A 14,126-nucleotide genomic window follows, 5' to 3' on the forward strand; every position below is an offset into this window, starting at 1 on the left:
TGTGGCTGTTCAGTCTCAGGAGTGAGACCAAGCTCCTGTAGCTCAGCTCACCAAAGTCATCTCACCCCACACCATCCACCTTAGACTGGGTACTGCTGGTCCCTCTACTGAGGGGCTGCTCACCCAAAACACTGAGTCATCCTTTGGGAGTTCTTCCCTAAATCTGCCCCCCTCTTTTACCCACATAACATCACCACTGATTGTTTTCTCACCCTGGGCACAGCCAGGCCTTTTGTCTTGCCCAGAAGAATGTGGCCACTTCCCCTCTGCCAGTAGAGGCTAACCTTCACTTAGCCCCAAGCCCTGAGGTTCCCATGAAAGACCTAGTGGGTCTTAAGCACCTGGCAGGAGCAGGTCACAAGCTCATCCCAAAACACAAACCCACATTACAAAACCCATTTAATCAGAATAAAAAAAGTTGAGGAAAGGGAAAGCCAGGGGTGGTGGCACATGACTTTGATTCCAGTACTTGGCAAGCAGGTCTCTGAGTTCAAGGCCAACCTGGTCTACATAGTAAACTCAAGACAGCCAAAGCTATGTAGATAGATCCTGTCTTCAAAATAAATAAAAAATGTAAAAACCCAGGGTAAGTGAGTCCCAGGGTTTTTGGAGTACTCCCTTGGAGTACCCCCACATCCTTGCTCGGTCACCTTGGGAATTTTGTGGAAAGAAGTCACTCTACTGTGGTGTCCCGTGGGGACCTCAGGTCCAAGTCTCTGCCTGAAGGGTCACGGTGACTGAGGGTGCAAGGTTCCTTTCTGTCCCCTCCATCCACAAGCAGGGCAGTTGCCGTGGTAGCCTCCTGAGTTCTGCCAGAAAGGAGAGTAACCCCAACCAACGTCAAAGTCTCTCCGACCTCTGTGGTTAGGGGCTCAGTAGATGCCCTGAGTCCCAGGTGATACATGTCAGGCCTCCCAGGTTGAAGGCTCTAGGGCAGTGAAGGGCAGACTGGCAGAGTCGTGTGAAGAACCACCAGGGGTTACATTCCAGGCATTTGCCGGGGGAGAGCTGCTAGACCACATGAACTGGCCACTTTGTGGTCCAAAACTGGAGTGTCAGTGGGCAATCAGTATTGTGTGGAGCAGCTTACAGTAACAGTCCCCTCAGGAAAGGCCTGTCATCAACACAGAGGATCTAGGGACACAGCATGTATATCAGCTGTGAGGACCACATGGAGCCAAGACCCTACTACTACTACTACTAAGGAAAACTGCAGTCTCTGAAAGGCACAGAGGCAGGGTTGTGTGTCTGACCTTGGGTTCCCCTACAAGACAGCCTGAGGCCCATGATGACTGGGTGTTCTCAGACGCCTCCAGTGCAGGACATCAGCCTCACCGTGTCCTGCAGAGAGGAACCCTGGTGATTTCTGCTGAGGACCTGCAGACATGGCCTGGGGGAACAAGCCTTAGCCTGCTGGGGATGGGTGGGCCTCCATGTGGGTGTGCAATGTAGAAACATGGTGTCTGTGCCCCTTTCAGCAGGGAGAAGTTCTCCTGTTGTCAAGGTCACTGTAAAACTCATCTGTGCCTGGAAAGATGGCTCAGACTTTAAAGGCACTTGTTGCTTTTCCAGAGAACCCAGGTTCAATTCCCGGAGCTTAACTCCAGTTACAGGGAATCGATGCCCTCTGACCTCCGCAGGCACACACATGGTGCACAGACATACATGCAAGGAAAACACCACCCACACACCTCAGTTGTGCCCGAAAGTGGCTCTCCATCCCTGGGGGTATCTCAGCAGCCACTCCCCTTTAACTGACATGGCAGGGACACTGAAGGCAGAGGGTGAGACAAGCAGGAGCTCACTCCTGGAGCCCAGAGGTGCCTCACCAAGGAAGCACCACAGCAACAGAGGAGTGCCACTTTACACCACCCTCCCTCTCCCAGCCGCTGACACAGACCTCTACTCACCTGCTCCGCTCCCCATCCTCGTAAACAGAGTGAAGCTTGTTGATCAGGAAGATCTTGTCCTCTCCCTCCTGGAAAGGCCAGAGCACAAGAATGAGAAGACAGAAGACCATCCATCCATCCCAGAGTTGGCCTGTTCTAGACTTCCTGTGGAGCTCATACTGTCTCCTTAATAACAGTGTTTTTAGTTCTGATCCCTTCTGATGGCCCGTGTATGTACATAGGGCCCCAGACATACCTAGGTCCTGACAGTACCTTAAACAGCAGGCTACCTGCCCACTCTTTCCGGAGGCCTGACTACTTCACGCCTGCTCTCTGCTTAACCCCAGTCACACAGAAGTGGCTCACACCAATCCCAGTACTCAAGCACCTGAGATAGGAGGATCACTTTGAGATTAAGGTTAGCCTGAGCTACAATGTAAGACCCTATCTCAAAAACAAAAACCAGGGCCGTGGAGATGGATCTGCAGAAAAGCTCCCCAGAACCCACAAAGAAGTGGGAGAACCAACTCCACACACAATCACTTAAAAAAAAAAAAACTTTAAAAATATTTAGCTGGAAGGTGGTGGCCTACTCCTTTAATCCCAGCACTAGGGAGGCAGAGGCAAGAGGATCTCTTGAGTTTAATGAGGCCAGCCTGGTCTACAGAGCAAGTTCCAGGACAGCCAGGGCTACACAGAGAAACACTGTCAAAAAAGAAAAAAGGATTGGAATTGTAGCTCAGTTTGTAGAGTGCTTGCCTAGCATACAGAAGGCCCTGGGTGCAATGCTCAGTACCACATAAACAAGGTCATCTCACCACAGGACAACCTGGGCTACAGAGTGAAACCCTATCCGCAAAAGCCACAGCAAACAGGTGTGCCGGGGAGCCCCCGGCGGCACTCACGTTCCGGATCTGCTCCTTGAGCAGACAGATGACCTTCCGCTGCCCTTTCACCACCTGGATGTTGAGGTAGATGACAGCCCTGAGGAAATGGGGGCTCAGGCTGAAGGCCGAGGGCAGGGCCAGAAAAGCACAGGGCACTACCTCAGGCCAGCCTCACTGCCACCCCCGCCTCGGAGAACTCACAACAGCAGGGCTGACATGAGGAAAAGGAAGAAAGTGTTCTCCACCAGGAAGTGGTGCAACCAGGGCAGCCAGGAGGCCCCGGAGCCGGCATGCTCCAGGCGACGCACCCAGACCGTGCCCGCCTCGTACATGGTGTTCAGAGTCCGGAAGGGGCCACAAATGCTTGAGGGCTTCACTCTGGAAAAAAGCGGGACAAGAATCCCTGAGGCAACAGTCCCACTCCTCAGCTAGGACAAGGCGTGTCCTGTGTCATCCCAAAGCCAAAGAACCGGGCCTCTACTCACTGCCAGACAGCATAGCAGAGGAAAACAGCCGCGCCCAGGAACGACGGGAAGCAGAGCAGGGTGAGGAAGACGGTGCTCATGTGAGACGCCAGCCAGGGTCGGCGAGGTGCCTGGCAGTTGGCCATCAGGCTTGCCTGGGGACAAAGGCTGTGAGTTGCATTCTGCCGGGGCCACCATGCCCTGCCCCCCAAGCACCTTTCCCCCACCCTCATATGATTAATACTACTTATCAACCTGACTGGCTCTGGAGTCACCCAGTAGACAAGCCTCTGGGCACCCCCGTGATAGTTCCTAGAGTCACTTAACAGGTGGGCAGACCCACCCTGAATGCTGGCGGCACCATCCCACTGGCTGGGGTCCCCGACTGCAGAAAACTGGAAAGAGCTGAGTACCAGCATTTCATCTCTGCTTCCTGACTGAGGAAGCCATGTGACCAGCTGCCTCCCGCCCCCACTGCCTTCCCTGTCACAGCGAACTGCCCTCTAAAGGAGCCAAAATAAACCCAATACAAAAAGGGACAGGTGGGCAAGGCTGAGCCTGCAGCCAGGCCCCACGCCAGAACCCAGGACAGGGCAGAGACAGCACTCTGGATCTGTACTGCCCATATCAGCCTGGTGAGTACACCACCTCCAGTGTGGAGGACCAGAAGGGGGCCCAGAACTAGTGGGGACCAAAGTCCTGGCTGTTAGCCCCTGAGCACACTAGGGAGAGGGATCCAGCGTGACTCCCAAGAGACAGCAGATGTCTCCAGCCTGCCTAAGATAGGGTTGTCATGGAGGAGAAGCCCAGTACCTCAGGCCTACCCTGCTGCCAAGTTACCTACTGTGTGTGTGTGTGTGTGTGTGTGTGTGTGTGTGTGTGTGTGTGACAGAGAGAGACAGGGTTTCTCTGTGTATCCCTGGGTGTATACCAGGCTGGCCTTGAACTCAGAGACTGTCTGCCACTGCCTCCCGACTGCTGGGAATGCTGGGATTAAAAGTGCCCACCACCACGCCCAGCTCACATTACCTTCTTAACGTAGAAAAGGAAAAGCAGCCTGAGTATCTGCACTGCAGGCAGGAGCGGTGAGAAGAGAACACCCAGCCTGTGGACGGACGGCAGCAGGCAGGGCTGGTGAGCATCCGCCCAGCCCTGCCCAGAGAGCCACCCACCCAGGACCCTCTGCCCACCCAGAACCAAAAGGCTGCCGCTGTGCCCAGGGGAGGAAGGCAGTGGCTAACAGCCAGCAGGAGGCAGGTGAGAGACCCTCACCAGGTCAGTGTCTGCCCATAAATCAGGTCCAGAACATTCCGAGCAATGTCGAACTCAGGCTTCTGCCTCCTTTTCAGCTTCTTCTCTGAGATGAGCCTGGACAGAGGAGTCCCTGAGAGATGGGCAGGGGAGACTCTCATCCCCAGGGCACCAGGCAGGGGCCACCTGCACCAGGGCAAGCCAGCACCCAGCAAATGTCAGGAGAGACAGCAGCCATCTGGGCCTAGGGGCTGTCACCACAGAAGCTCTTCCCAGCCTCTTCTCTAAAAGAGACACCAATCTCAACACATAGCATCAAGTGTTGTACTGCTTTAAAACAAAACAAAACGTTGGAATGGGCAAGGTGGTGCATGTCTGAAATCCCAGCACTCAGGAGGAGGCTGAGACAGAAGGATTATGAGTATAAAGCCAGCCAGGACGCTGTCTTAGAAAACACAAAAATAAACAATAAATCCTTACGTTTTCTCAGCACTCAAGAGGCCAAAAGCAGCCTATGCTACACAGTGAGACTGTGTGTCAAGAAACCAAGGGGTAGCAGGGCGTGGTGGCACACGCCTTTAGTCTCAGTGTTCAGGAGGCAGAGGCAGGTGGATTTCTGAGTTTGAGGCCAGCCTGGTCTATGTAGGGAGCTCCTAGCCAGCTGGGACTACAGAGACCTTATCTAAAAAAACAAAAACCAAGGACTTCTGGGTAGGCTGGTACAGGTCTGTAACCTCAGCTACTCAGGAGGGTGAAGTAGAAGGATCAAACTTGAAGGCTAACCTAGGCAACTCATCAAGACGGACCTCAAGACGGGCGGTGGTGGCGCACGCCTTTAATTCCAGCACTCGGGAGGCAGAGCCAGGCGGATCTCTGTGAGTTCAAGGCCAGCCTGGGCTACCAAGTGAGTCCCAGGAAAGGTGCAAAGCTACACAGAGAAACCCTGTCTCGAAAAACCAAAAAAAAAAAAAAAAAAAAAAAAAAAGATGGACCTCAAATGAGAAGAAGGGGCTGGTAAAACGGCTCAGCAGGTAACATGCTTACTGCCAAACCTAGTGACCTGAGTTCAGTCCCCAAGACCTCAGGGTTAGGAGAGAACTGACCTCCACATCTCCCAGTGCACACACACGTGCACACACACATGCACACACACGTGCACAAACGCACAATAAATAAATGTGTAAGAAAAGTTTTAAAAGGGGTATCTTATTCTTCAACTATCCTTCAAGCCATGGATTCTCAAAGAAAACACACAAGGACTCAACGAGCACTCAAAAAGCTAGATCCCACGCCCCCGTGACATTTTAAAGATGCCCCTCCCCCTCTTCCTGTCTCTGAGCATGCTGAAACCATTTTCCTTTCCAATCTGAAACTACCCCACATCCCGCCGCCCACCATCCTCCTTGATGTAGGGACTTCTCACGGGCTGGCAGGGGTAGCCAGCACACATCAACCCTGTCCCACCTGTCCCTGACTGACCAAGGTGGGAACCAGAGGCCCAGAGGGCAGGGTGGGAGGGCCAGGTGGAGCCTCCTCACCTCCATATCAGCTCCCCAAAAAGAGAGTCCAAGAGTGTGAAGATGAAATCCACGACCAGGAAGCGGTACAGTTCCTGGCCCACAAAGTCCTCCCAGCACTGGCCCTGCAAGGTGGCCACCCTGTGGCCCAGCCAGTGATAGCAAAGCACACCCAGGACAGCCATCTTCAGGATGAGACTCCTGTACAGGTAGAGGTTGTGAAGGCTGAGGGGAATGCCAGGTAACAGACGCTCCAAGGAGCCCTACCCAGCAGCCCACGCAGCCACACACCTGCAGATGGCCATGTATACTTCCAACACAGGGGAGTCGTGCCGCTCCAGAGTGGCCAGACCACGGAACAGGTAAGAAGCACCCAGATTAAGGACACTGACCACCAGGGGCAGGGCCAGCAGCTCCAACCCCTGGCCACCAGCAGCAGATCTCTATGAGGACAGTGAGAGGGCTCAGTGAGAAAAGGTACCCCACCCACGGGGACATATTCGCTGTGGCTGTCCTCTAAGAGCAGGCACTACAGGAAGGGTCTGGCTGGAAGATGGGAGCAGCGTGGCAGGTGGCACCCCCTCCTAAACACACAGCTTGTCCCAGCCTTCGTTTCCAACCACACAGGAAGCAAGGAGGAGTGTGAGAACCATGGGAGTGGGGTTGTGGGGTCTCAGTCCCAGGACATTCTGTCCCTTGCCTTACCTGAACCATGATCTCTGAGAAGGTGAGGACAGCCACTGCACAGCCCATCGTGGTGCCCAGACACAGCAGCCATCCCAGGCCTAGCACGACAACCTGCCACAGCCGCCCACACGCGCTCCGAGGGCACTTTCGCAGCTGCCACTCAGCCAGCAGCTCCTGCAGGTGGTAGGCAGCGTGCTCCTGTCACTGGATCCCAAGGCGACACATGCCCAACACACAGGCAGGCTGCCGAAGCCCCTCCCTTCCCTAAAGAGGCCCAGGCCACACCTGCTTCTGCTGGGACCCAGGGAATGCAGGATGGCTGCCACCTTGAGGCCCCATCCTCATCCCTTCACCACAGACCAGTCTCCAGGAATCCCAAGTGCCGAGCCTGTGGCCTTCGCCCATCCTATGGGCAAGGGTGGCCTCTAGCCAACCAAAGCCCCCCGGGATGAGGACACCTGTCCCCAGTAGAAACTCCCATGAGTCACAGCAGCATGAAACCCCAGAAAGGTAGAGAATTCCCATGAGGCCCAGCCAGCCCTGGGACCCTGAACCTTGTACAAAGGATTTGACCGATGCTTCAGTTACCCCTTGTAGTCCTTAGCCTCTGGCTACTTCAGTCATTAAATGACTATAAAGGAAGCCATTCTTAGCTGCAGCAGATGGGTTCAGGACAGGACAGAGTGCCCTGAGAAAGGGACCCCTGTCCTCCTCTTGGCTCAAGCCTAAGCACATTAGAGCAGTTTCTGTAACTCCAGTCCCTGGAGCTCAGGGCTAACACCACAGAGGCAACCCAACCGAAGTAAGGGTGTAAGAGCATCAGACCTGCCTGGACACTCTTAGGGAAAGATCACCAGCCAGGACCTCAAGGCCAGCTCGCAAACACCACTCCCAAACATCTTAAGGGGACCCAGGCCAGGTCTGCAGGAGCTGAATACTAATTTGGTTTCAAGGGCCATGTGTGGGCAGGTAGTTGCTCACCTTCAGCTGAGTGCAGATGCTGTCCTGCTGGACACGGGAGGCCCGCTTCTGAGTCACCTTGTAGTCCCAGGAGCAGAAGACCATAAGAGCATGGATGCCTTTAGTACTGCCAACCCGGTAGCTCTCCCCGAAGGAGTGGGACATACTAGCAAGCAGTAGAGACAGGCAGAAAGTGAACAACTGGAGGGATGGGTAGAGAGGTAGATGAGTAGGTAGGTGGATAGGTGAAGGAGTGGATAGATGATGGATGGATGGATGGATGGATGGATGGATGGATGGATTGACATGTGGATAGATTGGTAAATGGGTTGGCAGGCAGATAGGTGGATGGATGGATGTACTGACAGGTAGAAGAAAGCACTAAAAAATAGAGAGATGCAAGGATAGTTAGATGGATAAGTGGGTGGCCAGATGGACAAGTTGATGAGTGGTGAGTAGATGGACCAGTGGGAACTTGAGTAGGTAGATAGATGTGGGGAAATGGATGGGTAGGTGGATGGGTGGGCAGACAAGGAGCTATAGATGACCAGCGGATAGAAGGATGGTACTCAGAGTGAGGGCCACACGGTTGAGGTCATTACCTGTATACCAGAGTGATGCAGGTCAAGAAGAAGACAGCCCCCACTGTGAAGAGGTAGGCCAGTGGCATGTTATAGGGCAGACTGCCCAAGCTGGGGCTGCTCTGGCCACTTTCCCATGGGGAGGCACATGACTGGCTCAGCGTGGTGTTACTGTAGTAGCCGTAGTACATGACGGTGTGTGTGAACCAGCCCTGTCAGGAGGCCAAGCAGAGTCAGGGATCCCCTGCCCCCCCCCCAGCCCAGTGGTTCTCAACCTCCCTGATGCTGTGATCCTTTAATTCAGTTCCTCATGTTGTGGGGACCCCCAACCAAAAGATGATTTTGTTGCTACATCATAACTGTAATTTTGCTACTGTTATGAATTGTAATGTAAATAACTGATATTCAGGATATCTGATATACAATCCCCAGAAGGGCTGTGGCGACCCACAGGTTGAAAACCACTGCCCTAGCCTATGCTCAGGCCTCCAGGAGGGGAAGCCACCCATAAGGACACCTAGGGACAGGCAGGAGCCCACCAGGGAAGCTGGGACAGGACGGGCACAGGACATGGAAGGAGCTGAAGACCTCACCCCGCCTGTGAGGAGTTCTAGACCAGAGAAGGTAGGGACCGGGCCTGACGGGTCAGGTGGGAAGACAGCTTGCACTCCCACGAGGAAGGCCAGCAGAGGAAGCAACATCAGTGTGTTGAAGGCCAACAGGGTCTTGAGGAAGAGGAAGTAGGAGAGGACACTGGAGCCAAACTGGCCGCCGATCTGCTTCAGAGCATAGTGCCATGGCCTGGCAGCATACAGACCTGAGAGCAGAACCAGCCCCAGGCTGTGCAGGGCCTGTAGGGATAGCTGCCCGTCAGTCCTGAGGTGCTGCGATGCCAGGACAGATCATGCACAGCCCCAGGAAAAAGCCAGGGTCAGAAGTGCCTTGATTGGACAGCAATAGGATAGGTTGTCCCCCACCCCAGCCAGCCACACCCACAGCAGACATTACAGCTCAGAGCTCCTACCAGAATGCAGCTGTATCTGAGCCTGCTGCAGCAGGAAAAGATCCCGCCTCGGCCCTGCTGGCCCCTCCGCTTTCCCTTTGGGCTCCAACTTTTCTCTCTGGGGACAGAGACAATGCCCAGACCATAAGTGCCTAGACTACAGAGGAATGTGGCTGCCTCCTGGCTCAGGGAGGCCAGCTGAGGCCATGGCGTACTCACCGAAGCCAGCGCTTCTCACCCAGGCTCAAGGGCATGTTCCGGACCATGTGGTCCCGCTGGGCCACCGACAGACCCTGAAGCTCCTTCACTAGTAGGCTCCGCTTCTCTGCCCAGAGGAAGAAGGTCCCTCAGTACCAGCATTCTTCCCGCCGCATACTGACCAGGGCCCTGGGCAGCCACCAGCCCAACACAACCCTCTAAGACCCTTACAGCCAAAGCCAGACCTGGGCCAGCAGTCCAGACGGCCCTCCCTCGTTCTTCCTACCCCTTGGGCCCAGGAGCCCCTTCTCCCATTCCCAGATCCTGGCATCTTCCCAGCTGTGATCAGTCCTTATAAAGTGGAGGGCAGGGTTTGACCTGATCAAGATACTCTGGGACTCAACATAAAGAGTAGCGGGGTGCTGGAGAGATGGCTCAGAGGTTAAGAGCCCTGGCTGCTCTTCCAGAGGTCCTGAGTTCAATTCCCAGCAACCACATAGCGGCTCACAACCAACTATAATGAGATCTGGTGCCCTCTTCTGTCCTGCAGACATACATGCAGACAGAACCCTGTATACGTAATAAATAAATTAATTAAAAAAAAAAATTCCAGGACCCAGTGGTGGTTTCCTTCATCTTAGAGGTCCTAAGTCTGTCACAACAGATGCACAAAGTCACAAGGGAATGGGGGACAGGTTAGCACTGCCTCCTCATGGCCGCCATAATGCCAGTGTTAACTGTCACTTGATAGAATCACCTGGAGATGGGTCCCTGGCGTGCCTGGGAGGGATTATGTTGATTAATCAGTGTGGGAAGACCCACTGTAACCATGAACAAGAATGGGGGACCCTGAACAATATAAAATGGAGGAAACGGCCGAGTCCCAGCACTCATCGGTGGATACCCATGACCAGCTGCTTCAAGCTCCTGCCACCTGACGACCCACACTGGACCACAGTTTGAACTGTGAGCCAGAGTAAACACTGTGTCCCTTACGCTGCTTTGGGCAGAGCATTATCACCACAACAGGAAGAGAAACTGTTGCCACACCCCCACAAGATAAAAGACACCACCTTCCTCGCTACGACCAGCCCATGGGGGTAATTTCCCAACTCCAAATTTACACATAAATGATCTTCAGAGACAGGAGGATCTGAGTTCAAGGCCAACCTGAGCAGGCCTTGACCCTGTCTTCAGTCACCAAGGGCTGGAGACCCAGACCAATGGTAGAGCGTTTGCCTAGTACTTACAGTCCCATCCACAGAGAGGGAAGATGAGGGCAAGGGAGAGCAGACCATGGAGAAGGCAGAACATGGCCGGGTGGCAGAGTAAACAGAGAAGCTGGGGCAGTCCTGAACTCGGAACCCACGCCACTCTAACCCACTCCACTCCCACCGTCAGGAGCCTCGGGTTCTCCCGTTCCTAAGCCTCTTCACACTGGGGACAACAGGGGAACGAAACCAGGTCTGCTCCAGGCTCAGGCCCTGGCACTTGCCTCCTCCTCCTCCTCCTCCTCCTCCTCCGCCGCTGCGGTCACTTGGAAGGCTCCCTGGTGGCCCCCCTGCAGTGTCTTCTCTAAGTGCTTGGATCTGAGCTTCTGTCTCCGCTCACCCATTTATTCACCCAGCAGGAAGAAAGCTATGACTTGTTTACGGACCACATCACGCGCTGGAAGCCCCCCCAACACTCAGTGACGGATGTTGGGGGCATACTGACCCTGGGACCTCTGTAGCTCGCATCTGATACCCAAGGGGCCTCACAGCCAGGCAGCCCTCAGGCAGCAGACTAGGTTATTCACTCACCATCATCCTCCAAGATTGTGTGGTCCAGCTCCAGGTCATACAGGCGAAGGCTGGGCCGGGCAGAGCTCACCACATTGCCCAGCAGGGGCCGGCTGCTCCTGTGCCGGAGCCTCACTGTGCGGTTGTAGTACTGGGAGATGATGGCCCCACGGCTGCGGCCTTGGAAAACAAGTGGCAGGGGAGTAGACGGCAGGGACAGGTCTGGCCGTAAGTCCCTCTGGACAGATCTCAGCACCAGGCCTCCTCTTCCCTTAGCCCTTCCCAGGGCTGGGGAAAATCCCTTTGCCAGAAACCCAGGAGCCTCTGTTTGTTTGTCTGGTTGGTTGGTTGGTTGGTTTTTTTGAGACAGGGTTTCTCTGTATAGCCCTGGCTCTGTAAGTCCTGGAACTCTGTAAACCAGGCTGGCTTTGAACTCAGGGATCCACCTGCCTCTGCCTCCCGATGCTGGGATTAAAGGCCTGCACCACCACCGCCCGGCTCCAAGAGTCTATTTTTAACCCTATGACAAATGCTGTCAGGTTTAGAATCCAGCAAGGGTGAGTATGGCACAGGGCTGTGCTGGGCTTCAGGCCCCAGCAACAGGGAGGCTGGGAGCCCAGAGGAAACGACTCTAGGTTGACACCTAGGCCGAGGTCAAAGTCAGAACAAGGGCAGAGGGTCCCACTCACCAATGGTGCGACTAGGCATGCTGGCCAAGATGCGGAGAGTGGCCATGCTGTGCGTGGGGGCACCTTCAGGCCTTGGGGGGGTCTGGTAACCTCTGCCTAGGAATGATGGAGACACAGCAGCTGTCTCACCCAGCCCACCCCACCCACCCCAGGCCTGTGCATGCAAGGGCACATAGTCCCAGGTGCTGCCCACACCAGGTCGGAGGGCAGGCCTGAGCTCACCTGGAGCCAAGGGCAGCAGCTCCAGCCCCTCCTCTGCCACCCGAAGACTCTGCTCCTGAATGAGCTGGTGGAAGGAGTCATGGACTTCACTCTCTTCACAGGGGCTGGGCTCCCGACTGCTAGGGAGGAACCAGTGTGGGAATCCATGCTCCAGCCCTCTCCCACTTCCAGAAGGCTTCACATCAGACAGGGCGATACATCCCAGACCACCAGCACCAGGGTACTTACTCTTCGTCCCCTGTGGTCTCCGGGACATCGAGGACTAAAGCCAGTGGCTGAGCCATGGCTGTGGTACACCCTCAGCCCGGCTGCAGACCTAAGAGAGCTCAGAGACTAGATGCAGCCAATGGGACCCCCACACCATCTGTTGAGATAAAACCATCTTTCAATCCCTGGCACCCACTCCCTGGGGGCCCATACTTAAGACACAAGCACACTACAGGGATCCCCAGCCTGCCCCCCATCCACAGCTAAACAAATAATTAGTGAGTGGCCCCAAATAACATTCTCGCCTGTAACGGGCTGTGGGGGAGGAAAGAAAACAGGAAGGAAGCATGAGGCCACAGTTCCCCACTGGTTTCCTAGATGTCACTAGTCCCAGGAAAATGGGAGAGGTCTGTTCTCAGGCCTGGCCCTAGGACCTCAACTCTCTTAGAGAAGAGGGAGGGGCCGGGAGGCTCAGAGAACTTCCCGCCCGCCCTATGACCCCAAAGTGCTTTCTCTCGCAGGAAGTGCTGCCCGGCAGCCGCAAAGCCCTGCCCCCAGCACCGCCCAGGCAGCCCCCACTCCACACACAGGACTCCTTGAAACCCACCCCCAACGCTCGGGTCTGGGTGTTCCAAAGTTCTCATGTCCCCGGGAGACTGACTCCCTACATTCCCAACGCAGCTTAAAGCTGGAGGAGGAAGCTGAGCCGACACAAGTTCCCTTTGTCCAGCTCGGTCACCCCGCACAATTGCAGCCAGAACATTGTAAGGGGCTTATTGTCCTCCTGGCCTAAGGCCCTAAGGGAGGGCGCAGAGGAAAGAGCAGCCAATCACCTGACTCCTGCAGCATTGCCCCCCAGAAGGCAGGCCCAGGCCTGTCCTCAAATCCTCCCAGTCTTCACCTAGAGAACTCGCAGTTTTCGGGGAGCTCTCCCGACGGCCGAGAGTTCCCACGTAACCCCGATTCGCTCCAGGAACGCCCCCGCCCGCGCTGCAGTGGAGCACAGCAGGGAGGGGCCGGCCCGGAGCCAGCCGGAGGTGGCACCGCCCGAATGGAAAGCAGCCAGGCGAGGTGGTGCCCACTTAGTTTCAGGGTCCCCTCCCTGGCCACAGTACTTCTCAGGCTCAAGGCCCCAGGCTGCCGCACACCTCTTCTCCATAAGATGCTGAGAGTGCGCGGAGGCTCCCGGCCGGGACTCCGGATCTGCTTGGGCCCCAGGTCTTCAGGTCCGCCTGGGGCGGGCCAGGTGTGCGCAGTTCCGGGACGCATCATCCTGCGCCCTGAGCCAGACGGAGAGAGGCCCGCAGCGGCAGTTCCCAGGAACCCGCACCCAAGGTGTCAGCCCCCTGGCGGGAGCAACCGCCCCCACAGCCGAGCTGCGACCCTGCACCCGGGTCCAGGCGCCTAGCTGGAGGGAAGCAGCCCTGCTCCCCGAAGTGGCTCACCTGTGCGCGTACCCGCCCCGGGGAACCGCAGTTTCAGCTCCACCAGCAGAAGAGTCATTAACAGACAGTAATTAAGGGTCTAGGGGGCAATGTTTGACGGTTCCCAGACTGGCAGCTGGAGGTAGCCCCACCACCCGCCCACATGGCAACGGGCCCGGAAGGTCACATGACCTCCTCCCGCCCGCGGGTAGGCCCCGCCCATCCAAAACAGTGCCCTGTGCCCGCCAGCTTCGGACTCCACCCCAGCGCTCCACCCTGAATTCTGAGCAAAGTGGGCGCGGCCGAGTATTTGGATATAGACAACCCCTAGGTGGAGTCCCTAATTTTTTTAAGACTCAGTTTCTC

At 55.7% G+C, this 14,126-nt stretch overlaps 1 protein-coding gene across 1 annotated transcript; it reads right to left on the reverse strand.

Moving 5' to 3' along the window:
- Positions 1-382: 382 nt before the first annotated feature.
- Tmc6 (transmembrane channel like 6) lies at positions 383-13,903 on the reverse strand. Its single transcript, XM_059272213.1, has 20 exons — positions 13,782-13,903; positions 12,358-12,493; positions 12,130-12,248; positions 11,908-12,003; positions 11,240-11,398; positions 9,459-9,564; positions 9,261-9,357; positions 8,830-9,087; positions 8,258-8,448; positions 7,677-7,821; positions 6,714-6,869; positions 6,300-6,451; positions 6,030-6,209; positions 4,513-4,608; positions 4,270-4,345; positions 3,262-3,395; positions 2,978-3,154; positions 2,795-2,873; positions 1,911-1,978; positions 383-809 (listed from the first exon to the last, which is right to left on the reverse strand). Exons 2-20 carry the CDS (start codon positions 12,411-12,413, stop codon positions 674-676), a joined length of 2,481 nt encoding a protein of 826 aa, XP_059128196.1. The 5' UTR covers positions 12,414-12,493; positions 13,782-13,903; the 3' UTR covers positions 383-673.
- Positions 13,904-14,126: the final 223 nt, after the last annotated feature.

Source organism: Peromyscus eremicus, chromosome 8a (genome assembly GCF_949786415.1).
Source record: "Peromyscus eremicus chromosome 8a, PerEre_H2_v1, whole genome shotgun sequence".
Taxonomy (NCBI): Eukaryota; Metazoa; Chordata; class Mammalia; order Rodentia; family Cricetidae; genus Peromyscus; species Peromyscus eremicus.

What these genes read in the sequence shown, in the direction of transcription:
- Tmc6 (XM_059272213.1), bottom strand. Translation starts at nt 12,413, where the DNA reads ATGGCTCAGCCACTGGCTTTAGTCCTCGATGTCCCGGAGACCACAGGG. An exon ending in GAGACCACAGGGGACGAAGA is followed by an intron (nt 12,249 to 12,357) that starts GTAAGTACCCTG and finishes GTTCCTCCCTAG; the next exon opens with CAGTCGGGAGCCCAGCCCCT. An exon ending in TGCATCACTCTGGTATACAG is followed by an intron (nt 7,822 to 8,257) that starts GTAATGACCTCA and finishes ACTGCTTGCTAG; the next exon opens with TATGTCCCACTCCTTCGGGG.